We start from the raw sequence: 27,773 nt of genomic DNA, 5'->3' as shown, positions 1-27,773 counted from the left end.
AGGTCAGCGATATCGTTCTTAAATAAAAATGAATTAAATAATTTCTTCACTTTGATCGTAAGGGAAACAAATAATAATTTGAATACGAAACAATAATTGATCATCGAGTTTTGTGTATTGACTTTCGCACTCAGTTATAGGTATATCTGTTTAACATTAAATTTTCAAAAGTTTAGATTTTTCCAATGTAATCTTGGGCTCTAAAATAAACTGGTAATGTATAATGTATAATTATAATTGAGTATTTTCGTGGTTGATCTTTAAATTATTATTTATTCAAAAAATTCACTTAATTTCATATCCAATATGTAACTAACTGAAAACTGATAATAAAGCAGCAGATATGACGAAATAGTGTAGACTTTTTTTAATGTCGGTAATAGAATGTATGTATAATAACTAGAGAGCGGAAAATATGCAGCAAAATTTTGGGAAATATGACCATATGACATGCATCAAATTTATGCAAATATGCAATAACTTTCTTAATATATGCAGAGATATGCAGTTGCATATGCTCCAAAAATAAAAAAAAGCGTAATAACCGAACAAAATTTATTTACAAATTGCAAAAACACCTTACCTTTTATTACAAAAAATACATAAATCACATTGCAAAGTGTTTAATTAGATCTCACTGACAAATAAATGACATTTTTTAAGATAATATTCTTATACTCAAAAATAAATATAGGTAAACAGAACGAATTAAAAAATAGTAGTAATCGACTATTTAATTACTATTTTGGTAACAATTTATTTTTAAATATTTTTTGAAATATTCTAACAAAAATTTTTCCGGTGATTCTAAAGTATGTATTTGTAAATAGAAAAACTGCGTACTGCGTCCACAGATGTAAAAATACTTATCGGATTAGAGCAGGCACAACAAAACACAGTTCCTTCTTGAAGAATAAGTTCAGGAAAAGGTTTAATTCATAAATTAACTTGAGTTATCTACATATAGACACACATCTCTATCGCTTTAAACACTTAAATGCAAACTCACGATGAAAAATAATAGGATAACGTCCCTTCGACCACCATAAAACATACCATTAATACACTTAAGTAAGGAACAAAAATATTGAAATGAACGGTATTTCCAAAAGTAATTAGGACCCGAATTTACCTGGAAGGATGGCTTAACACCCAGTGGTTCCTCCAAACTACTATAATACCCAAACCTTTCCCAGTTATTTGAAGCTCAGGACAATATTTGCAATATGATTCATGAAATTTCGTTTTTCTAGAAAAATGCCGATCGAATGGCATTTTTTTTTTCAAAGTAGCACAAAAATTGATAAAAATGCAAAATATGGACCCGTTACATGAAATATGCAGCAGAAGGCAAATATATGCAAATATGCAATTTTTTTATAGCTGTATTCATTTTTAATTAGCATGATTCGTTCACATATTAAATATCAAGACTTATATGCAAAAAATAACGGATATGCAAATTTCATAAAATCCGCTCTCTAATAATAACCAATTCATCGGGTGTGTTTCTGTTGTTGTCTTCGTTCGACACCACTGTATTTACAGTATTTAAGCAGGTATACGTTTCCGCCCCTAAAATCCCACGTACGGCATCCTTTGCCTACGTAAATACAGTACCTGGAATGAAAACAGAAACAGAAATAGTTTTACAACACCTTATCAAAATTTAAAAAAACCACTATGGTATTATTTGAAATTTATTGTTAAAGATTATATGGTCAATTAGATGTGGGTCGTCGTATTCTTTAAAAAGTGACCTTCGTCAGTGAGTTCGTAATGCTTAATTAATAATTATATTCAGAGCGAAAAATACAACGGCTTTATTAGAAATATACCAAAGACAAGTATTTTTTCATTGTAATAATTTTTAAGAATTATTTCTGTAAACTTGTTGACTTGAAATGTTATTTTGTAAGTACCTGCTTGGCAAATTATAAATAGAACATCTGTAAGGTGACCAGATTTCAAAAGTCCGAAATCGGAACATTAGTTTCCATTTCCATCGTAATCTGATATATAACTGCTTTGAAAATTTTTAGTTGTAATATACTAACAGTACTGACATCTGCTGATATTTAAAACAGTGCTGACAACCGTATCGATACAAGTTTTGTTCCCAATTTTTCACAAAATAAAATTACTATTCATGAAAATTAGTGATTTATCCGAGGATTTATCTTTATTCTTATCAGATTTATAGAAATCGGAACATTCACAGAACGAATGTTTTAATCGGAACATTTATTGGAGGAAATTTGAAATCGGAATTATTAGACTATTGAAATCGGTACAGTTCCGATCAAATCCGAACGTCTGGTCACCTTAAACATCTGGGGTAATATAGGGAAGACCCAACGACACAAACAAAGCCATAAAAATTCTTTGCCCATTGTCCCTGAAACGGGACAAGGTTTTGAAGAGTTCATTCGTCGAATTTTGATTTTATAAAGACGTTTATAAAGCGATGATGGGTAGCAAAAAAACTAGAGAGTGGTTAATTTTGATTTTATTAAATTTATTTTATCTAATGAAAAAATAACGCTCAACTTCTGCATTTACTATCCACCAGATGTTTGGGGGGTGCAGTCGGACGTTTGTTAGTTTGGTTTGTCTATGAGTCGGACGATCCCTTTTTTCCGTATTTATGGTTATTGCACTTCACACTCACAGTGAAGCTGTCGAATTCCATTTGGCCATTTGGTTCACAACCACCGAACCTTTCTCGTGAATCCGTAACTCACTTCATTTTTAATGCAGTTTTGTGAAAATTGTGTGGGTTGAATTTACACTAGGTAAGTTAATATAATTCTAATGAAGTAACCATTTTAATTTTTACATGCTTCTGTTGTTTTTGATAACTGTACGTAAATAACAACAACAGTTTTTTCAGACAAGCTGGAAATACCACCATTAATCACTGAAGATACTCCCGCTGATTTTGAAGAACTTACGGTGATTGTTTTTGAAAGTGAGGCGCTTTGCCATAACATGTTGCAAAGGTATGTTACTGCAATTTTTTATGAACTAGGTGCTAATGAACATAATTTTACTCTAGACTTGAAACAAATACAAAAAATATGTGCGAAGCAAAATAAATTTTAAAGGAAACGAGTGAACAAATCTCCAATAAGAAAACGTCATCAAATGTGACAAATCAAAAAGAAAACAGTAATAGAAGATATGTCGCCAAGACCACAGATAAACAAATTTTGAGGAATTAGAAGATTATCTCTGCCTACTACAACAACCAGGTTTCTTTGTAAGTTAAAAAAATACAATTAGTCCAGTCAAATTAGCGATCAACCTCGCAATGAGAGATAATAAGCTGAATTTTCGTATATACCTTCATTTTAGCGTTCTAAAAGTTGTCTCAAAAGTCTCATAAAATCTCGTATCTGCGTCGTAAGTTATTCAAGGTCAAAGGTCAAGAAGAACATTATTTTGCGATTATCTCGGTTTCTATTGCTCTAACGATGTTAACACCTGTTATCATAATTGTAGAGCACAAAATTTGGGACAAATTTTATTTGAAACATTTTTTGATACACTTAATCGTTTTTGAGATAGAGGGCAGTGGGCGCGCAGCGTTCATCCATACATACTGTAATGCAATCAACCGTGAATACTACCTTGAATTTTGAAAAATTTGTATTATTTATCAGTTAATACATCGCATTTAATAACATTTGGCATATTTTCAATACATTTATTTAATGATACTTACCTACTTTGTGTAATTAAAAACTCTTTAAATGACATATTTATTGTAGGTATATCTTAGGTTAGATTATTATATATCTTAAAGTTATATTAATTTTTTCAAAGTAAATTTTAAGGAAGTAAAACGAGTTAATATATTTTAATTTTATCTTTATTCAGCAGCTGTACATTTCTTACGATTGAAATTGAATTGCAGTGAAAATCTATAAATTTTTAATAATTTAAAGAACAAAAGTATCAATTTTCTTCTTCTTCACCGTCATCTTCTGGACGTTCGGGAATTTCTGTTTCATAGTCGTCATCTTCGGTGCCCTGAATTGTTGTTTCCAGACCTTCCAGTTATAATCATGATAGAAAAATAAGTATTTAAAAACTTACACATTTTAAAGATATAAATAAATTGAGATATACAATAAATATTTCATTAAATGAGTTTTTAATTACACAAAGTAGGTAAGTATTATTCTATGAATATATTGAAAATATGTAAAATGTTATTAAATACAATGTATTAATCTATTAATTGATTAATAAACAAATTATTCAAAATTCAAGGTAGTATTCACAGATCCTCAGTTGATTGCATTACAGTACGTATGGACGAGCGCTACGCGCTCACTGTCCTCTATCTCAAAAACGATTGAGCGCATGAAAAAATATTTCAAATAAAATTTGTCCCAAATTTTGTGCTCTACAATTATGATAATAATTGTTAACATCATTGGAGCAATAGAAACTGAGATAATTGCAAAAAACTGTTTTTCTTGACCTTTGACCTTGAATAACTTACGACGCAGACACGAGATTTTATGAAATTTTTGAGACAACTTTTAGAACGCCAAAATTAAGGCGTATACAAAAATTGAGCTTATTGTCTCTCATTCCGAGGTTGATCCCTTTTTTATGCTAAAATGACTGGACTAAATATATTTATATGTACTTACATATAACATAATTTTGGATATTATATACAGGTAGATGCCTGTAATACTATAACACTTTTTAGGAATCTACTAAACATGACACATTTCGCTTAACACGTTACATACATAGTGGGTTGCAGAAAAGTCTTATAGTGAAGCACCCTGTATGTTATACATACGCGGTGACTTCCAAATAAATTCGGAAAAAAAATCCTTTAATTGTCACACGGATTCAAAGTAATTAAATTGCTGCTCCAGTTTCAAGAAACAAATACGGAACATCTTGTTAAATCCATTGTGACTAAATTTTTTCTTTATTTTTGCTGTGTGTTGCTTAGATGAAAACAAATGGCACTGAATGAGGTGTAGATCTTGATATTTTTTCCCCTGAATTAGGACTAGATAAAAGAAATTACTTAAAATTTTCTCTACTTCGTGATGTTGTGGTTTTATTTTCCGAACTTATTTCAGAGTCACTCGATATATACACATAAAAATATTTTCTTCTTTTCTTATTTCAGGAACTGCTATTGTCCCAGATAGGTGGTAATGGGAAAAAGAACAATGTGGGCCGTATATTAAAAAAAAAAATTCAGCGAATTTGCTGTAGCTTGTTTGTTCGGTAGGAAAATTCCAAAATGGCTGGGACAAAAACAATGAATATTATGAAAGGTATTTTTTTTTTTGCAATAAATATATTTATTACAATTTTTATTTTTGAAGAAATTACAATGAAGACCCATTCCGCAATAGAAAAAGAAGTAGAACAACGCTGCTCAGAGTGGCTACGGCATTCTAGTCAACGCCTGAAGAAAGGAAAAACAACGACAGTTTATAGTTTCTATGTCTTTTTTTAAGTGTAAATTATATTGTATTATTTTCGAATTAGGAAATTATATATAGGTATATTTATTTATTTATATTATGAATTTATATTAATTTTTGTATTTTATTACTTATTACATATTATATTTTTTCAAACATTGAATAAAATAATAATTTACTGTAGGCTCTAAATTTTACTCTCCATATCCATATCCCTAAATGGTAACTAGACTTTTTGAAATGCCTATTCATATCGCATAGATCATGTTAATAAAATATACTGAGAGTTATATGTTTACGATGTTGCGATATATACGTAACGTCTATGTCCATTTAATACGTTATATTGACGTTTAAAATAAAACGTAACAGATACATCAAAATATAGAGAATCTAGCGACATACTAACACAACGTTTTGATGATGTACCAGCGAGCACGTCCCTAGTCTGAAACAATGTGGATGTCACCAGTATGTTACAAGCATGGGTCACTGTTGATTACATTACATAGCACAGGGAAAGCAAATGTACGCAGTTTGGGATGTAACAGCTAACAAGATCGTAGACAGAGTTAAGTGGCATTAACATCGCTACGACGTAACTGTGTTTACTGGGATAGATTATTTACGTTGAAGACTTGAATCAAAGTAATTCATTGGAAGAAATAAACAATAACAACAAAAAACTAATAGAAAATACTCGAAACCAATATGAAAAATGCAGTGGTACATAATAAACATCAGGATAATGAACACCAAGAAACTGCAACAAAGACAAATGAGGAAAGAATAGAAAAACTAATCCCTCAAAATTAAGGCTGTGATTGGCACATCTAAGATGCTGTAGGGAATGCTGTTCAATTAACGTTTGCAAAAATATTTGCTAACAGTGAAGTCTATAGACAGAAATCTACTAGTAATACCATCTCGTAGAATCAAAGTGAAAAATATCATATTTTACCTAGTTGCTCTTTACAAAAAATGAACGAGCCTACTCCGGCAAAAAAAACTATTGTTTCATCATCCAAAACCAACCTAAATGAAGAATTTTTGTTTGAATTAAAAGCAACTAAACTTCCTAAAAAAATGATTCGTTGTGGGCGCCCTAAAGGTCACATGTCAACGGCTGTGGAAGTAAAAAGAAAAAAACAAACTTTTGGGGTTCCAGTAAAATACAGCTTAAAATCAGATTATGAAAAAAAGAAGTTGATCTTTGAATGGATTGGTTTATCTTACGAATCCACTATTAAATATACTACTTCCCATTTACCTACTGAGCCAAAATTAATCAAATCAGAATTTTTTTAAAATGAAGTGCATGTATCTTTAGTCCAAAAAGATTTTGCAGCACCCGGTTATTCTGCTCTACTTCGTTTTTTGATAACTGCGAAAAAAATCAAGAACTTGCACTGCAGAATTTGTAACAAGATGTCGAATGGAATCAGTACAAAAGAAATGTGCCAATATCAAGCGAAAACTGAAAGGTGATTGGTTTTGTACTGTTTACAGTGAAAGCGAGAATCTTTAGTATGATACTGAACACTTGGAGATGTTCTATTAATTATTATTAAACTATCTTTTTTTAGTTCTTATAATCTTCTTAAAAATAGTTCCATTGTTTTGTTTTAAAGTTTTTTTGAAAAAAAAAAAGTACAAAAAATAAAAGTTAAGTCTGTTAGCACTGTTTTGTTGTGTTTTGTTTCTTATGTTAATATACAGAGTGTTATTGAAAGGTACGTACAAAATAAAATCGGCAGTTGGTCTCGAAGTATGGGTGCTAAAAGTTACAAAAATTTCAGGTAAAAGTGTTCTCCTTTTAGAGATAAAAATTATTAAAATTTATGTCCAAATTCGTTGTACGCCTCTGATAAAAAGATCATCTCTCGTTTCTATAGCAACATTTAGTCTTGACAAAAGTTTTATTGTTACAGTTGCTAGGATTTACTAAAATAAATTAATTTTACCTATTTATCCTTCAGTAGCGTCTAAAAAGGTTGGATAAGGGTTGATTTTCCCCTTATAATTTTGACAACACAAAATAAGTTTTTTAGACTTCTTAGACTTCGTGAAGAACTGTCAATTTTGTTGTACGTACCTTTCAATAACACCCTACCTACCACTTAGTCTCTTGGATTTATTTCTAATGCCTGTTACGGTTTGCTTGTATTTGACATAATACAGCTTTTTCTTCTTTATCACTTATACCCATTTTGCGATTTATAGCCACAGATTTGTAAAAGCATAAGTATACCATATAGTTTTAGAAAAGACGTACAACGGTCGTAAAAATCATTAAATTTGAACTGGAGTTTGAAGGTAAATCGAAGATTTATGGCGCCAAAACCTTTCAACTTGTGTTAGTACGCCTAATTACTGAGTGATACCTATATACAAAATCTCTATCCATCTGATGATCTGATGATCATGAAATATTCAACGTAATCGAACTACAGATTATTCACAGTAAAGAGAGTAAAATGGTGTGAACAGATGTTTGTATCATTTGTAATGTGGACGTACCTACATGTGAGTATGAACAGCGCGCGTACTATTCATACACACTGTATGTACGATTAGCGCTGTAGTTATTCGTACACACCGTGTGTATCAATAGCTCTTGTACTATTCGTACATACTGTGTGTACGAATAGTCACTCCGATTTATAAATGCATTCTTTTCTAGTAATGTCTGTTTTCTTACTCTGTAATTTTTTCCGGATTTTCCACAATGGTAATTCATAAAAAGCGTCCAAGGTTTTTGCACTGAAAACATATATTTTTCTTTTTTACAATCTTCTCCATTCATTGTTCTTGTGCAGGGTGAATATAAATTTTTATTATTTGATTGTAATAGAACTAAATTGAAATCCAGAATTGAGTAATCATTATAGAATTTTAGGGTTTACGATTAAGGATGTTGTATTTATTTTTAATTATTTAGGAAAATTTTAGTGAATGTTGTATATTTATTCTTTTGTACTTCCAAAATATTTTCTTCGTAAGAGATACTAACCCCACCCACCCTCCCTTCTGTTTTCTTAAAGGGTATCTCATTTGCCATAATCACTTTTATCTTAGCAGGTATACTAGCCCCGCCCACCCACCCTCTCTTTTCTTGGAGGATATCTGATTTGCCAAAATCACTCTTATCTTATATTTTTTTAATATCCTGTTTGTATTAGGACTACCATTTATATAGTAATATGCTAACCAAAATTTGGATAATCATCCCCACCAACAATTTGATGACGTCATCTCAAAAGTGTCTACATAAAAATTATTTAAACATTATATTTAATTTGCCAAACCACAGAGAAATATTGAAAAGTCATTTTGACGAGTGTCTATTTTCAAATTTTCTTAGTGTTTCACAACTTGTAGAACACGAAAACGTCAGTCATCACTCAACAGTTTCCGCTTATATATGGTCTGCATAAGTGTCTGTCTAATAGCGATTGTGTTATACAAATAATAATTGTTTACACTACTAGACTGATGATTATACTGATTTAACATCGATTTTAAGATTATTGTATAATTGAAGAAAATTTGTTAGACATCATTTAAAATTTTACAAACTAAATCTCGTTGAAATTTATATTGTAACATGTTCTGTGATTTAATAATCAATCCACATTTTGAAAGACATGTTTTGTCAATATGAAAAAAAATTGGTGTAAGGTTATTACGACAGAACTTCCTTCGCCCCTGAAGTACAATTATAAAATTATATTTTTCGAAATATCAATTATACGCTAAAAAATTATGGACAATATTACCAGTCATAGTGTAAGAAAAAAAGTTGTCCATCAAGGGATTGAACTTTGCGTTATTAGGACGACTCTTCCTCGATTAACCAAGCGACGACTTGGACAGCCTTCTTATGCTTGTAGAAAATGCTATTGTGCAATTTTTATTTCTTTGCGAAAAACTGGGTGTCTAGGATAAAAAATCAAGGCGGATTCATTAACCACAAATACAGGAGCATGTTATTTACTATTACATTCTAATTTAAATAATTAGAATTAATTACATTATGTACTATGTTAGTCGAAGAAGAAATATCTACAATCTACATATAGCAACACGAAAACAAACCAATATGGATATGGTATTTGGAAAAACTGAGTCTTCTGGTGCTATTAGAAAACAGCATTGATTTCGCTCATTAAAGCTCAAACTTTTATTTTTTCTTGCCTCAAAATAATGAATTGAAAAACATTTGGCAATTTGTAACACCAAATATACTTGCATTGTACTTTTGGTCCTTCATTAAACCTATCGCTTTATTTACAGGAGTGTTAACCAAAGAAAACATTTTGTTTTAATTGCAGGTTTATTATGAAGCCGAATTATTTAGCAAAAAATTCGTTAATTGGGCATTGTTTGGCAGAAATTGGGACAACAGAATGAGAGATGAGAATCTTTCATTTGCGAGTACAGTTACCAGAGTGCATAATTAGCAAAAGCGTATCTTACTTGATTATACATGGCTCAAAGTTTCAATCTGCCTTGCACCGTTACTTTTCGTTCTACACTCTCAGGAGACAATACCTTAAAAATCGAAAATGAAATTCACGTTAAACTCAAATTCCCACATTCCATAGAACCAGAGCGCATGCATTCTGACAAAACTCGACGAACTCATTATTTTGTAAATACAACGATTAATTCATGTTATCAAGGAAAATGTAAAACACAACCATTCGAAACGTCCAACTAATTCCCTAAATCTCTTTTCCAGGTGCCTTGGAACAAATCATCTAATTCCTCTTCCTCGAGCTATTCGGCACCCACCTGCAAAAAAGAAAGCACGCCGACGACTTCAGCCAAAGTAAGAACAATCACCCGACGATTTATTTATATCTACAGTGGAAAAAAAGAATTGGAAGTGTTTTAAGTTCGTGTCTCATCGCTGCCAATTACCACAATTCATTAACAGCTTTAATGATGTGTTTTAAAGTCGGTATTTAGCGTCGTGGCGCCCCTTTGCGTAATAGGCATTCTTAGTGTGACTTTCAATAATGCCATTGTTGTATGTTGTTGCAGTACGATTCGGGCTTTGGCAAGAAGAAGCAAGAGGACGATAAAAGTGCCACCACGAGAATTGCCAACAAGTATGGCTCTTATGGTGCAGGCTACCAACGTGACAGCAGTGCGTCGGGTACGGTATATTCAACAGAAGTAAAGTTCTAGTTCTAATTTCCAAATGATAATTAATTTTCCGACTCTGATAATGTTATTAATAACATTTTAATTAGTGATGGACCACTGGACGCAATATGTGTTAAGGATCATCTGTAAGAAAATAAATGGTCATGTCGTGTACTAACGTTTAACATATCTATTGTTATCTGTTTCGACTTAAAATACAGAAATTGTTAGTAATTAAAATCTTTTGGAAAACAGACCAAAGAACAAGTAAAAAGAAAGAAAAAAATTGGAAAATTTAACAATTTTGAATTTGGTAGACGTTGACATCTAGACTGTTCACAAAGATTTAATAGCTGTTTTATGCATTACAAGTGAAATAAAACCATTATTACCCGCAAGTATGATTATAATGCGTTAACGTACGTATAACCTACAAATTTTTATCTATAACTTCAGAATTTTTTGTAAAATCAATTTCAGTAAATCAAAAAGATATTTTTATCTAAATTATCCCATTCACACGTGCTGTAATGCAACTCTTTACCTAACGCCAACGAGTGGGATAAATGAAATACGCCGAATTCAATCTCACAGTCCTAAAATTAACAAACTACGTGATAAAATGACGGTTACACATCCCTTAATTCTACCTTGAGTTATTCATTTCTGTTTGCCTGTTTATATTATTCAGAAATGTTTTAATGGAAATTGATAAATTAATACATTACGGAATTCAGGAAAATATACGGATTTATTGGAAAATAAAATGTAGTTACGCAGACAAAAATCAACATGAAAATCTATTTTGAACCATAAAATTTATTGTAGCTATTCTAGCTTACTGGAAAATAAAGCCCGTGTTTATTTTTAAATGGAATCATAGAAAAGCAAGAGTCGTTGAACATAAATTATTTCATAATATTTTTGAGCATTTGCAGTTAATACAATTTATTGAAACGATTATAAGATAAATGTTATCAAGCTCACATATTTTTTTCCTTTGCTTCTTAAAATTATTTAGGTAATTGACTGATTAGTGAATGTCTTGTTGAATAAAATTAACTATAATTTGGTGTTTCTAAGCAAAATTAATAGTTAGGCTGTGTTTCCCCGACCATCACAAAAAAAAAAACGATTAGTAAGCTTCTTAAAATTATGTAATTAAATAACTGATTAATATGTCTTCTTAATTATAACTGGCTAGATTGGGGTAATTAATTAAAATTGATAGTTAATAGTTAGTAATTAAAAGTGGTTAATTACAAGTATACTGATGTTTAAGTATGATTTACTTAAATTAACGAACTAATATTTAAGGACAATTTAAGGGAACTAGGGAACTTAACTAATTAGAGTACCAGTTAGGTCATTGTTGTAATTAATTGTCCTTAATTAAATATGTAGAATAATATACATGCGAATATATTGTTATTAAGCTTCTTAAAGTTATTTAGTTAATTAACTAATTATTCATTGTTTCGTTCAACAAAATTAATTATAATTGGGTGTAATTGGCCAGAATTAATAGGAGTAGTTAATAACTAACAGTAATTAAAAGTTGTAATTTCAAAAAGCCTCACTAAGCATTAATTTAGTAAAACAGGTACTTAAGGCCTAATATTTAAGAATAATTCAAGGTAATTGGTTATTATGAACCTTAACTATAATTTGGAGTAACTAACCAAAATTAATAGTTAATAACTAACAGCAATTAAATGTTGTTAATACTTGTTATCCATGTTGAATTGCTAAATAACTTAAGCACTAATATTTAAGAATAATTGAAGATAATTAGGTATTATGAACCTTGACTAATTACAGTCAAAATTATTGTAATTCAATGTACTTAAATTAATTATAACTAAAACTTCGGAATAATATATGTACATACGGTTGTGTTGGGGTATACATGTTTTTAAAAAAACGATTATTAAGCTCTTTATAACTTAGCTGGCTAGAATGCGGTAATTAATTAAAATTGATAGTTAATAGTTAGCAATTAAAGGTGGTTAATAACAAGTACACTCATGTTTAAGTATGCTTTACTAAAATTAATATATTACGAAGTAAGATTTAAGGAGAATTAATGGTAACTAGATATTATTAAATTTAACTAATTAGAAGCGCCAGTTAGGTCATTGTTGTAATTAATTGTGTTGTAGTGTTTGTATTGCAATATACATATTTTTCCGCCAGTAACTTAAAAAAAATATATTGTTATTAAGCTTCTTAAAGTCATTTAGTTATTTAACTAATTAATCATGGTTTTGTTCAACAAAATTAACTATAATTGTGTGTAATTAACCAAAATTAATACGAGTCGTTAATAACTAGCAGTAATTAAAAGTGGTTAATTCTAAAAACCTTACTAAGCTTTAAAATTAATTAATTAATTAATTTGTTAATGAATGTCTTTTTATTTATAACTGACTCGAATGAGGTAATATACATGACAATTTTTCCATTTGTGAATTTAAAAAAATAAATTGTTATTAAGCTTCTCAAAACGATTTAGTTAATTAACTAATTAATTAATGTTTTGTTCAATAAAATTAACTTTAGTTGGGTGTAATTAAGCAAAATTAAAAGTATATAACTAACAGTAATTCAAGGTTGTTAATTCTGGAGTAACAATATTTAAGTATAATTCACCAAAACAAATAAATTAACTAATATTTAAGAATAACTGAAGGTAGTTATTAAATAGTTGTTATGAAGCTTAACTAATTTAGTCAATGGTTAATTTATTGTTGTAATTAATTATATATAAATAAAACTAAGTGATAATATTGGTACATGTGCTTGTGTTGAGGTATACATATTTTCCGACCATAACGTTAAAAAGTTAAATTCCTACTATGCTTATTAAAATTGTTAATAAATTAACTAATTAATGAATGTTAAAGTTCAAAAAAATTAATTAATTGGGTGTAGTTAAAGGATGTCAATTGTAAAATAACCAGTTTTAATTGTAATTTATCAAAACAAATTACTTAAAGACTAATATTTAAGAATAGTTGAAGGTAATTGGTTATGATGAACCTTAACTATAATTTGGAGTAACTAAGCAAAATTAATAGTTAATAACTAAGAGCAATTAAATGTTGTTAATACTTATGAAGTGAACATATTATTAGTATCCATGTTGAAGCGTAATTTGCTAAAACTAATAATTTAAGCACTAAAATTTAAGAATAATTCAAGATAATTACGTATTATGAACCTTAACTACTTACAGTCAAAATTCATTATTGTAATTCATTGTACGTACTTAAATTAATTGTAACTGAAACTGGAATAATATACATGCGGTTGTGTTGGGGTATACATGTGTTTTCCCGACCATAACAAAAAAAAAACTGATTAATATGTCTTCTTAACTTAACTGGCTAGAATGAGGTAATTAATTAAAATTGATAGTTAATAGTAAGCAATTAAAGTAATAACTTATGAACTAACATTTAAGAACAATTAATGGGAACTAGATGTTATTAAACTTAACTAATTAGAAGTACCAGTTAGGTCATTGTTGTAATTAATTGCCTCTAGTTAAATATGCGAAATAATATACGTGTGATTGTATTGGGATATACATAATTTTCTGCTTTAAAAAATATATTGTTATTAAGTTTCTTAAAGTTAATTTAGTTAATTAACTAATTAATCATTGTTTTGTTGAACAAAATTAATTAGAATTGTGTGTAATTAACAAAAATTAATATGAGTAGTTAATACATAACTAGCAGTAAGTAAAAGTGGTTAATTCTAAAGGCCTTACAGCTTTAAAATTATATAGGAGAGTAATTAATTAATTTGTTAATGAATGTCTTTTTAATTATAACTGACTCGAATGAAGTTAAATTGACAGTTAATAGTTGTAATTAATTGTATACTGTTATTGAGTTTCTCAAAACAATTTAGTTAATTAACTATTAATTAACTTGTATCTGAGCTTGGATCTGCATGTGTTTTTTCTGGCCATTACAGGGTGTTATTGAAAGGTACGTACAACAAAATTGACAGTTCTTCGCGGAGTCTAAGAAGTTTGAAAAACTTATTTTGTGTTATCAAAATTTTAAGGGGAAAATTAACCCTTATCCAACCGTTTTAGACGCTACTGAAGAATAAATAGGTAAAATTAATTTATTTTAGTAAAACCTAGCAACTGTAACAATAATAAAAAATAAGAAACCCTTTTCTTGCGATAGAAACGAAAGATGACCTTTTTATCAGAGGCGTACAACGAATTTGGACATAAATTTTAATAATATTTATCTCTAAAAGGAGAACACTTTTACCTGAACTTTTTTTAAATTTTAGCACCCATACTTCGAGACCAATTGCCGATTTTATTTTGTACGTACCTTTCAATAACACGCTGTATAAACCAAAAGATAACTAAGCTTTTTAAAATTATGTAATTAATTAGATAATTAAATTTTTGGTACAATTGATTGGAATGGGCTTATTAAGCAAAATTAATAGTTGATAGTTGATAGTTAGTAATTAATGGTGGTTAGTTAAAAAGAAGATAACTTATGAACTAATATTTAAGAATAATTAAAGAGAACTAGCTATTATTATATTATTAAAATTAGAAGTTACGGTTACGTCATTATTGTAATTAATTGTAATTATCCAAATGTGGCAGTAAATTAATGACTAAATAAGAGTAGTTAACCAAAATTTTAATAAACAAATAAATGAATAATGAGTAAATAATTCGAATTATATAGGAACAATTTAACTAAACATGTAATTAATATTCATTACATAACTTAATTGTAATAATGCGTCAATAGAAATTGACACGTAATAACGAATTTTTTGATAGTTATGTAACTAGTACATGAGCAGATTATCTCCTGATCCCTCGCATATTTATGCCCTCGACTTGGCCTCGTCCACTATTATTCATAATTTTGTATTAGTGAAAAGGCGATTTTTTAGCAAAAATTAATATTTTTTTAAATTTTTGCACAAAAATAGAATTGACCTTGATTATTTATGATTACTTTTAGACAAGCAAGCGATTCTTTTCCCCACCACTTGCATAAATGGCCCTTATCCAAATATCAAACGTTCCAGAACAAATAATACCGTCCAAACAATGAACGCAATGTTTTTTCAACCTATTTATATATTTTTTTCTTTTTTATATTTTGTTCTCAGTAGCCAATGAATTTTAATTGGACTCTTTCAAGACAAGTATATTCTTTAATCAACTTCTTCATCGGCTACTAGAGAAGCAACTTTTGTAGCTTAAAAATCACGTACTATAATAAAAACATTTTTAGGTTCCTATTCAAACCGGCTCAAACCGTCCCTGGAAAAGAAGGATGCAACCAGTCACCCTCCCGTCTCCTACAGAGGACTCTCCCGCACCACCCCCCGCTCACGTGACCCCAGCCCTGACAAAAGTTCGTCGTCATCCCTCAGTTACAACTACAACAAACTTTACCCCACTAGACCCTACACCCGCTCGGCAAGCAGAGAACTGGAACCTCCTACCACAATTCCAAAATATGCAGGACGGTCATCTCTTAACAAAGATGAACCTTTAAGTCGACGCTCGTCAATCAGTCGTGAGGACTTAACCCCAGCGGCGTTAAAGTACGGCGGAAGATCTTCCATCACCAAAGACGATGTAGTGTCCAAATACAGCGGAAGGTCGTCGATCACGAAAGACGATGTTCCCAGATACTCGGGACGATCGTCACTTAATAAAGAAGACTTGGTTCCTAAGTACAGTGGAAGGAGCTCTTTGACGAAAGAGGACTTATTAAAGTACAAACCAACGAGTCGGGCGCCGTCTCGTGAGGATTTGTCGCTATCTTCAGGGTCTCAGAAGTACATAAATAGTAGGTTTCTTCCGAAAAATAGCATAGAGAAGAGTTACACGGCGTATAGTAGACCGTCTTCGATTAGATCTCATGAAACGATTAGGAAAAATAGGGAGTTACTTAATGCTTTACATGCTCAACAAGACCAGGAAAGGACGAGTCGACCAAGTAGTCGATGTTCGTCTATTACTCCGGATGACCGTGGTGTGAAATCTCCACCGCCTCTCACACCTCCAGAAGAGGAAGAAGTTGCTTTTGAAACGGAAACAGTTGCTACAATTACAAGAGGAACTTCTCCTTCTCCCACCACTTCCAACATTGCTAGATCTCGCCGTACCGACATTGCTAAGACTGTTGAAAAACAAGTGACTCGTCCCAAACATCGCATTGGCATCGACAAAGAAGTCCAATCAGATCGTCTAGATGACACCACCAAGTCTTCTCGATTTTCAGGATCGTCCAGGATGACAGCCACCCCTTGGACTAATTTCCTCGATATGAAGTTTTCAAGTCCTAATGATAAACCAACTAAAAAGGGTGATACAAGTCCGAAAACCATCTCGAGGAACAACTCCAATAAAAGTTTGAGTCAAGAGAAGAAGTCTCCGCCGAAGACCAAAGCATCCCCTCCAAAACAAGCGCTTCCTCCTCAAATCCCCAAAAGCGATAGTTCAAAATCAACGTCCTTACATTCCATAAACACAACGAACAAAGATTTTAGAAAGTCAGTACTGAATATGTGTACTGAAGGTGGTACGAAAAAGAAAGTTGGGAGGAGGAGTAACTCTGGAAGTTCTGCTGAATCGGAAACGGATGTACAAGCGTCAGAAGCGACTGACGTTTCGGAAAACTTAACCAGTTGTCCTTCGTTTCACAAAAGTAACTCTCCGGCTTCTAAGTTGCCGCAGAGGGTGGTTAGTGATAAGATGTCACAAAGGAGTAGACGATCACCTAGTTCTGACGCTAGCACGAGTTCTTCGTCAGCCAGTGAAGAAGAGAAGAAAAATGATTTGAAGGTGACTTCGTCTCGGACTTCTATCGCTGTGTCTTCGGCCGATGAATTGTCGGTTGATAAATCGCCAAAGCCGCCACCAAGTCCTAGAGTTAAGTCGGAAGCTGAAGCCAAGTCGTTTTTGATGCGTGCTTTAGCTCCGGTCACCAACTTGTTCAAGACAAACAAGATCTCCGGTAAGTTTTTTTCCGTCCAAGATATTCTTCTAACTAAGTACACATTTTCAGATAATAATGACAAGGTTAACTGGATGGACTCCCCTTCCGAGAGTCTTCCAAACGCGGCAACTCCGCCACTCGACAAATCCAAATCCGACCAGAAACCAACCAAACACTTCAAGAAGTCTGAATCCGGCGAACGCGCATGGTGGCTCGACGACACTTCGGCTTCCACTTCGCTACCTTTAGACTCAGAAAAGAGCCTCAAACTCAAACCTAAGTTACTCTTGCGTCACGTCGAGTCCGGAGAGCTACCTTGGTGGTTAGACAAAGCCGCCGAAGTCCCCGAAGGCGTCGAAACCTTCCCCGAAGAAGCCAAAATCAAGATCTTCCGTTTGGAAAGCAGCGACAGCGCCGAGACTAACAACATCATGGACCCTGAGTACTTGGAACGCCACAAAATCAGACATATAGACTCTGGTGAGAGGTCCTGGTGGCTTACCAGCTCCGAGAACATTCCTGAGATGGTCCAAGCTCAGGAAACTAAAACCGAGAAGCCTAAATATGCGATTAGGCATCAAGAGTCGGGTGATAAGGCGTGGTGGTTGAAGTCGAATAGTCATTCTGAAGATCATGAGTTTGACGCGACGCATGCTCCTTTGGGGGATCGGGCGAGTCCGGAGGGGGTTGAAATGCCGAAGGAGAGTGAGCAAGGGAGGTTAAGTCCGTACGATAATGTGCCTGTGCAAAGCAGGAGTGAGAGTAAGGGGAAGAAATTGGAGAAGTTGTTTATTTCGAAGCATTGTGATATTGATGAGATTTTGGGAGGGTGCGGACCTATGTGGAGTCCTTTAATGGAGAAGATTTTTGAATATAAGGATAAAGGTGGGGATGATAAGTGCATGGAGGTTGATGCCAAGGAGGTGAGAATACACGACAGCACGGCCCAGAGGGGGGTGATCCAACCCAATAGGATGTAAGTATTTTAAACTGTGGGTATGTCAAAAAAAATGTAAGATAATATAAAATTTGAAGTTGAGTTAACTCGTACTAAGAATGGAAAGTAGGTGTTAATTATTATTGACATTTACGCTATAAACTATAGTTAGTTGGAGATAAGCATCTAAAGCAATAAGTTTATAATCGATTCGTAAAAAGTGATAGTAATTACTGACAAAAATTCTTAATTAGAAATCATTTGTTCGATTATAAATATAATCGCTTCATCTCATAAATAATATAGTGTTGATCGAAGTAATAATTAACATTGCGTAAGTAAAATTAAAACTACTTGTAAATACAAGGCTATTTCGCTACACCGGTAGCTACATTTTCAAATACAAAATCGATCCAGTTTTAAAAATATTTTAAACAATAAATTACTAAACACGCCGCATGTCAATAACGTAATTATGTAACAAATACTTTGCATTCTACTGGATTTAATAAGAAAATGGTTTTACTCATTTTACTTTTCCAATTGATGTAATAAATAATGTGCAATGGATCTTAGCCAATAATGGTGAAACAATGAACAATAAACTCCTATAACTTTGATTGCTAATAATAAATTGTTTATCTTCATCAAATAAAAAAGCAAAAAAGCGTTAGCCAAGATCGTCGGATCAGCTTGTCCGCATTTTTGATTGCTTTTTGCGAAGTCAACACGCTATTTTATTCGAATGGGTGACCAAAAAAACATAATGGCCGTCGTACAAGCGCTTGCAAAAATTTCGGAAAATAAAAAACCGAAAAATCCGGAACATTCCAAAACCGGATTTTTTTCATGTTCGCTAAAACAACTCGACGAATGCAACTGTACCATGATTGCGGAATACGACAGCTGATAAAAAACGCCACGTCTCGCCCATTAAACCATTGAAAAACTACGACACTCGTTAAGATATTCACTACTTTGCATAATAAAAACCGTTCCCGAGCGAAATGGAAAGTTATGTTCTCGAGTTCCCGTCTCAATAATTTTTTCACGTTGACAGTATTTACGCACATGCCAACAAATTAATTCCAATTAGATATTCGCCGGAAAAACGGCCGCCGTAAATAATATTCGACGTTCCCATGCCATTAATTCCTGGTCGCCGGTTCGAATGAAACGCACTTAATGACACTCAAATGTATGTTCCGTTCCAGTGACAACATCGGTGGTTTCCCGAAGACTTTTTCGCCGTACGGAAAGGTAGGCAATTTGTTGTTTAATGACCCCTCGCCATTTGCATTTTAATCGCCTTATGAGCGCACATAACGCAACGGAAAAATCTCGACTTTATGAATAATCATCCGTGACGTCCATTCAGCTGACTTTTTCATCATCAGACTCTTCGATAACGTAATATTTAATGGCATAATGGCTGATTTACGCCGTGTCGTAAAACTGCATTTACGTTGTGTTACCGTTATCTATCAGCCTTTTTTTATTATGAATTTATTGGGTCTCAGAGGATGTAAGTTGACTGGGCAGGATGGCAGTAGTGGGATGCACTTGCTACCACAAAGCCAATTTAGTGTACTTAGTATTCAAATTTTACAAATATTTTTTAAGGTTAAATGTAAATTTATTTTTGTGCAACCAGAACAAAAGGACTACTGATTTATCGGTTACTGAAAGGTAGGTAAACAAAACATTGTCTATGCTGCTTCACTTTACCGGGGCGTACGAAATAAACTCATTTCCTACGAGCCACCTAGTTTCTACCACTAGAATAATGGCAGCGATACAGTTTACAAATCAACGTGCCAATTAATTACAGGAAATAATTATTACCGCATCCGTACGAAATAGGCTCATTTCCACCGAGTTACCCCGTTTCTAGGACCGAAATAAAAGTAAAATATCCATCTGCCGTAGGGACACAGTTTACAATAAACAGTTCTACAATTATAATTAATTAACATAAATCAGTGTATCAGTTAATAATGGGAAATAATTATTACGGTATCTACAAAATATTTCGATTCTTTTGTTGTCGTTTTGTGATTAATTCTCATTAAATGTCTATAATTAACCACAATTATTCCGTCATTAATTAATTTTTAAGTGTAATTTGTTGTGTATAAATCTAATCAAATAGGGGAGTCTTCACAATCAATTGCTATTGAGTATTAATATTAATTATTGTTAATACTTTATCAATTATGTGTAATTAATACGGATTAATTAATTTGTCAAAGTACTATTCATGACGCTGAATTACGTAAATCAAAAACCAACCATTTAGTTATAGTGAACCAAGACCTATAAGGTTATATGGCCATCATAAAAGTAGTTGACCGCAAATAAATATATTAACTGTGGTTGTTTCTACAGGTGTCCCAAAAGCCTGGTTTCAAATATACAGAGTGTTCAATTTGAAAGTTGCAGACCAACATCGTAATTTATGGAACATTCCATGTATTTTCCAAATTTAACTAGTTTTTACTCAAAATGGAAAATAACGATAAAAATTCTCCATCATTTTTAAAGATGCAACTTTGGAATTTTACTTAAAACTTTTTAATCACCTTGCCTTAATACACGTGTAAGAATCGAACAAGGTTTAAACTTATTTATACGGAGTGATTTTCACAAATTGTCGGTTTTCTCACCTTTTCCAAATGGAACGTGTTTTTCACCCGTTTGTTGAGGTTTGTTGATCGTAAACATAATTCCAAAAAAACTATTAGAATGAACCTCAACAAATTTGGTATCAAAATATCTTAGAGAAAAATTCGAAAATGTTAGAAAATAATTTTGAATAATACAATAACTTTTGAATTTTTCAGTCGTATGATTTTATCGTTTTTAGTTTTGCAGTTTTTAGATTAATTTTTTTTTAAGTTTGTGATTTTTAATTGAGGGTATGTATCTACTGATTTCGACAATGACAACAAAGCACATCGGTGTCATTCGAATTACAGTTAGCTGGATTTGTCAATTTCTAGATTGTTATTCAGTTTTTGGATTTTCCAGTTTCTCGGTTTTAATATTCCGATTTTCATATTTTCCATTTGTGAATTTTTGTTTCTTAAATTTTTCGACGTTACAGTTTTCCGATTTTAGCGTTTTAAGTTTTCAATCTTTAATTTTTCAATTTTAGAATTTCTGGAATTTTTTATTTTTTGTAGATAATTCAATTTCTCACTTCCGCAATTATTCACTTTGTAGATATTTTAATTTTTTTTTTTTCAATTAATCGAAATATCAATTTTTAATTTAGCTTTTCAATTTTTCAAGTTCTCAAATTTTTACTGTTTTATTTTCCCAGATTCTAATTTTTAATGTAAATAATTCAAAAAGAACAAATTTGTTAAGACTGAAATTTTAACGATTTTACAATTTTTGGATTTTTCAATTTCTTTATTTAAATTTTTTTCAACTAATAATTTTTTAATTGCTTTCACCGCTTTTATTTATATTGCATTTTTTTAATACCAGCCATATAAAATTCTTTAGTTTCCCGATTTTGCAATTTCTCGATTTTCCGATTTTTGTTCGATTTTACAATTTTTCGATTTGCAATTTTTCGAATTTGTTCTAAGTTTCTCATGGTTTGTATAACTTATATACTCTTGAATTTCTCAATTTTTCGATTTTTCTTTTTCAATTTTTTAATTGTACAATGTTTTGTTTTGCAAGGTTTTAGAGTTGTCAATTTTAAGTTTTTCAATGTTGATCTATCGTCCGATTTTTTTCAATTTTTTAATTTACAGCTTTTCGATTTACAGTTAGCTGGATTTGTCAATTTCTAGATTGTTTCTCAGTTTTTGGATTTTCCAGTTTCTCCATTTTTAATATTCCGATTTTCATATTTTCCATTTGTACATTTTTGTTTCTTCAATTTTTCGACTTTACAGTTTTCCGATTTTAGCTTTTTAAGTTTTCAATCTTTAATTTTTCAATTTTAGAATTTTTGGAATTTTTTATTTTTTGTAGATAATTCAATTTTTCACTTCCTCAATTATTCAATTTGTAGATATTTTAATTTTCCCTCATTTCAATTAATCGAAATTTCAATTTTTAGTTTAGCTTTTCAATTTTTCAAGTTCTCAAATTTTTACTATTTTATTTTCCCAGATTCTCATTTTTAATGTAAATAATTCAAAAAGCACAAATTTGTTAAGACTGAAATTTTAACGATTTTGCAGTTTTTGGATTTTTCAATTTCTTTATTTAAATTTTTTTCAACTAATAATTTTTTAATTGCTTTCACCGCGTTTATTTATATTGTCTTGACTGAGCATTTTTTTAATAGCACCCATATAAAGTTCTTTAGTTTCCCGATTTTGCAATTTCTTGATTTTCCGATTTTTGTTAGATTTTACAATTTTTCGATTTGCAATTTTTCGAATTTGTTTTAAGTTTTTTATGGTTTGTATAACTTATCTACTCTTGAATTTCTCAGTTCTTCGATTTTTCTTTTTCAATTTTTTTAATTGTACAATGTTTTGATTTGCAAATTTTTAGAGTTTTCAATGTTAAGTTTTTCAATGTTGATTTATCGTCGTTCGATTTTTTTCACTTTTTTAATTTACAGCTTTTCGATTTACAGTCAATTTCTAGATTGTTATTCAGTTTTTGGATTTTCCAGTTTCTCGATTTTTAATATTCCGATTTTCATATTTTCCATTTGTGAATTTTTGTTTCTTCAATTTTTCGACTTTACAGTTTTCCGATTATAGCTTTTTAAGTTTTCAATCTTCAATTTTTCAATTTTAGAATTTTTGGATTTTTTTTTTTTTTTTGTAGATATTTCAATTTTCCACTTCCTCAATTATTCAATTTGTAGATATTTTAATTTTTCCTCATTTCAATTAATCGAAATTTCAATTTGTAATTTAGCTTTTCAATTTTTCAAGTTCTCCTCAAATTTTTACTGTTTTATTTTCCCAGATTCTAATTTTTAATGTAAATAATTCAAAAAGCACAAATTTGTTAAGACTGAAATTTTAACGATTTTACAGTTTTTGGATTTTTCAATTTCTTTATTTAAATTTTTTTCAACTAATTATTTTTTAATTGCTTTCACCGCGTTTATTTATATTGTCTTGACTAAGCATTTTTTTAATAGTACCCATATAAAATTCTTTAGTTTCCCGATGTTGCAATTTCTCGATTTTCCGATTTTTGTTAGATTTTACAATTTTTCGAATTTGTTTTAAGTAAATTTTCGTTCTTTTAGATTTTCGATCTGCAATTTTTCGTTTCTCGGATATGTCGATTTTTTAAGTTTCTGGTTTTTCAATTTTTCGTTTCTTCGGTTTTTCGGTTTTTTAGTTCGTATATATTTTAATTTTCCTTTATTTGAATTAAGCGACAATTCAAACTTTCATGTCTTCAATTATTTTATTTCACTTTTTCTAGTTTTCAATTTTTAGTCTTTTCAAATTTTAGTTTTTAATTACTCAAGTTTTCATTTTTGCATTTTTAAATTTTGGACAAAAAGAACAAGTTTATTCAAACTGAAATTTTGAAAAACTATAAGACAGGAATTTTTTTCATTTTGCTCTTATATTTTCGATGTGTTTCTTCGAAAAATGGAAATATCCAAAACAAAAAATCAACAAGCGAAAAGATGAAAAAATAAAATATCGAAAAATTGAGAAATTGAGAAATTCAAAAATAATAATAGAAAGACCCAATCTAAAAGGTGGAGCAACGAAATATTGAAAAATCGAAAAATCCCAAAGTGTAATGAAAAAATTTAAACTGGAAACAAAAAAAATTCAAATACAGAAAAATTAAAGTGGAAAATCAAAATATTGGAGAAAAGAAAAAATCGAGGAACAGAAAATTCGATACACTGAAAAAACTGAAAAAGTAAAAATCCGAACATTGAAAACTCAAAAAGTTGCTAATCGAAAAATGGATTTATTGAAAAATTTGAAGAATTGCATTAGGGACAGCCTACACATTAAACGACATCAGTTTTGTGTACACTACAGAGGCAGGATGTGATTAAATTTTTGTATACAGGGTGTTTATAAAAATGTTTTAATTATTACAATTTTCAAATATGGATATTTCAGTTTTTTCAAATATAACACCCTATATTTTATTACTGCATCTTAATCCATTTTTCTTTCTATTTTTTTTTTTGCTGAGTATTTTTTATACCTTAATTTGATAATCACTGCAATTTTTTACTTTTTTAAGAGACACATTGACAACTGACTTTAGAAGAATGAGGACAAATAAGAGAGTAAGAAACAGTGATAAAATAGAGGTTTTCCTTATGAAAAAACAGAAATATCGATATTCGAAAATTGTAAAGTTTTACGTTTTTTATAAACACTCTGTATATTAAAATTTGATTTGGTTGATAGCACAAATAGTGAAATATCGAGGACCGCGCTTAAAAACTCACCATGTATATAATTAAGTCATTAATTAGTAATAATAATTAATCCACTATTAATTTTGTTTAATTACGTTTAAGTATTGTCACCCTACTTAATTGCAGATAATTGTATGACTAAGTACAAATTATTTAATTAATCAATTAACTACTTGATTTATGAGAACAGTCAACTAATTGAAGAAAATATGGGAGTCCAGAACTCACGTACATATAAACCACCAATATTTGCCTTCTTTTCCACTTTAATCTTTTCAGTTAGCAACAAACAAACAATTTATGTCAGCGATAAGGTAATGGCTTACGGTGACGGAAATAACATTTTAACAAACGTTAAGCCAGAATATTACAAGGTACAGCAATCTATTTAAAGATAAAAATCACATCATCGCCACTGAAAATTGATTTCAATAGACTGTTTCAAGGGATCGGCAATTCTATTGTTAGTTTACTGTTACTTGTATAAAATATGAAAATGATAAATAGTTATTTTGACGAACCTCTAAATTCATGTCTCCTAGCGTTTCACAGTTCAAAGAGAACAAGAACTCAGGTTTCTCACCTTGCTCTATTTGATTATTTCCTGAAAATATAATATTTTAACGACACTATCCTATGAGAATTTCAGGAAAATTAGAGGAATTCTTTCGGACATAATCTAATCTAATCTAAGACAAAGCATATGTATTGTTACGATTGACGGACGAATAATAAATCGGGCGTTGGTAAAACTCAAAAATTTATTTCTTCAGGTCGAATTACAACACTATCTATTGCAACGAATATGTACAGAAATTATTCCGGCGCTCTCGACTGTCTTCACTGGATGAATGAATCCATTACCTACGGTCGCCTCTATTTAAACCCATAGTCTCTGATCGAGATCCTTCACGAACATCCATCGCGACTCCGCTTCGAGACTCCCCTGGACGCCGCTTCGAGACGCTCCAGACCTGTCTTTATGCGCCCGCCTCTCGGCCGTCAACAGCGATGATTCACCCATCAGCGCCGTGCGTACGTCCAGAAGGCTCTCGACCGCCATAGGCGTCGTACTGGGGCGGCGTAAGGGTGTATTTCGTAACACTGCCCCCCTCTTCAAATCCGATCGTCCCGATCGGAAGCGTCTTCGTTGTTTCCTTCGTACCGTTTTAGTCGATCGAGATGAACGATCTTCATCTTCGTCTTTGGTCCACGTTGGATCCGATAAACTACGTCATTTATTCTAGTGACGATAGTGTATGGACCTTCCCAGTCAGGAGCCAGTTTTGGGCAACGTCCCTTCTTCCGTCGGGGATTATACAGCCACACTAAGTCATCTTCCTGGAATCCGCCACAGTTGGCCTTCACATCATAACGGGTCTTCATTCGGTCACTGGCAATCTTGATCCGGCCCCTCACTAGTTCATGCACGTTGACCAACTTCTCTTTCACTTCGTCCACGTAGTCACGTACTTCCATTGGTTCTTCGGATGGCAATCCAAAGACTAGGTCACAGGGCAGCCGCAGTTCCTTCCCAAATACAACGTGAGCAGGTGTTTGGCCCGTGGTGTCGTGGATAGCTGCGCGGTAGGCCAGCAGGAATAGTGGAAGGTGCTGGTCCCAATCCCTTTGGTGCTCTTCTACCACTTTCGAAAGGTGTTGCTCCATAGTCCGATTGAACCTTTCCACCATGCCGTCGGACTGTGGGTGTAGTGGCGTTGTCCTTGTCTTACGTATTCCCAGTAGCTGCATCACTCTTTGGAAGACGTTGGATTCGAAATTGCGTCCCTGGTCTGAGTGAAGTTCCAAGGGGACGCCAAACCTACTGATCCAATTGTCAACCAGTACTTTCGCGACCGTGACGGCTTCCTGATTTGGAATGGCATAGGCATCTGGCCACTTGCTGAAGTAGTCGCTAGCCACCAGGATAAACTTGTTGCCGTCGTTTGTTACAGGGAACGGACCGGCCACATCGATGGCGATTCTTTCGAAAGGTGCCCCAACATTATATTTCTTCATCTTTCCCCTCGCCCTGGTATGAGGACCTTGGCTGGCCGCACACGTCGTACACTTGCGACACCAACTTTCGACATCGTCACGATGACCTACCCAATAAAACCTCTCCCGGATTTTCGACAAAGTTTTGTTCACTCCGAAGTGGGCTCCAGATGTTCCGGCATGAACTTCCTCTAAGACCTTGGAAACCTTTACCTTGGGGAGGACCAGCATCGTCTTAGAGGTACGCCCATCAGGACTTTCCCACTTTCGCTTCAAGAGCCCATTTTCCATGACCAAGGAATCCCATTGGGCCCATAATGCCTTCAAACTGGGGGATTGGTCGGACAATTCTGCCCAGCCGGGTCGTTCGACTCCTTCCTCCTTCCACTTTAGTATTGGTCCGATTATGTCGTCTGCTTCTTGCTCACGCTTTAACCGCGCCGTTGTCCATTCTTCATCTTGCTCAAAAATCGTCCGACGAACGGGCAGGTTCCCTTCTTCCGCGTCGATCCTGTCGCAGTGCTTGCACTCTCCACACGGACGTCTTGACAAAGCGTCAGCGTTGTTGTGAAGTCGACCCGCTCGGTGTTTGATCCTAAAGTGGTACTGCTGTAGTCGTTCCAGCCAACGCGCTACTTGGCCCTCGGGATTCTTTATCTGCAGTAGCCACGAGAGGGCAGCGTGGTCGGTCCTGATCAGAAACTCCTGTCCGTATAGATACTTGTGGAAGTGGTTGACGGCTTTGACAATGGCTAGCAGTTCCTTCCTTGTGGCACAGTAATTTCTTTCTGGCTTGGAATGTAATT

General features: G+C 32.3%; 1 protein-coding gene across 3 annotated transcripts in view; it reads left to right on the top strand.

The window, feature by feature from the left end:
- Fhos (Formin homology 2 domain containing) overlaps positions 1-27,773 on the top strand; it is a 279,471-nt gene that overhangs the window by 26,006 nt on the left and 225,692 nt on the right. For all 3 annotated transcript variants that reach the window (XM_064054589.1, XM_064054591.1, XM_064054590.1), the window contains exons 2-6: positions 10,216-10,305; positions 10,521-10,635; positions 15,923-17,656; positions 17,708-18,614; positions 19,790-19,835. In XM_064054589.1, coding sequence (XP_063910659.1) covers positions 10,216-10,305; positions 10,521-10,635; positions 15,923-17,656; positions 17,708-18,614; positions 19,790-19,835 — 2,892 coding nt within the window. The remainder of the gene's footprint in view (positions 1-10,215; positions 10,306-10,520; positions 10,636-15,922; positions 17,657-17,707; positions 18,615-19,789; positions 19,836-27,773) is intronic.

The sequence above is a fragment of the Zophobas morio genome, unplaced genomic scaffold, assembly GCF_036711695.1.
Source record: "Zophobas morio isolate AGI-343-1 ecotype UQ-CSIRO unplaced genomic scaffold, CSIRO_AGI_Zmor_V1 ptg000012l, whole genome shotgun sequence".
NCBI lineage: Eukaryota > Metazoa > Arthropoda > Insecta > Coleoptera > Tenebrionidae > Zophobas > Zophobas morio.
Note: the sequence above shows the minus strand (reverse complement) of the source record. Positions and strands in the feature narration are given on the sequence as shown.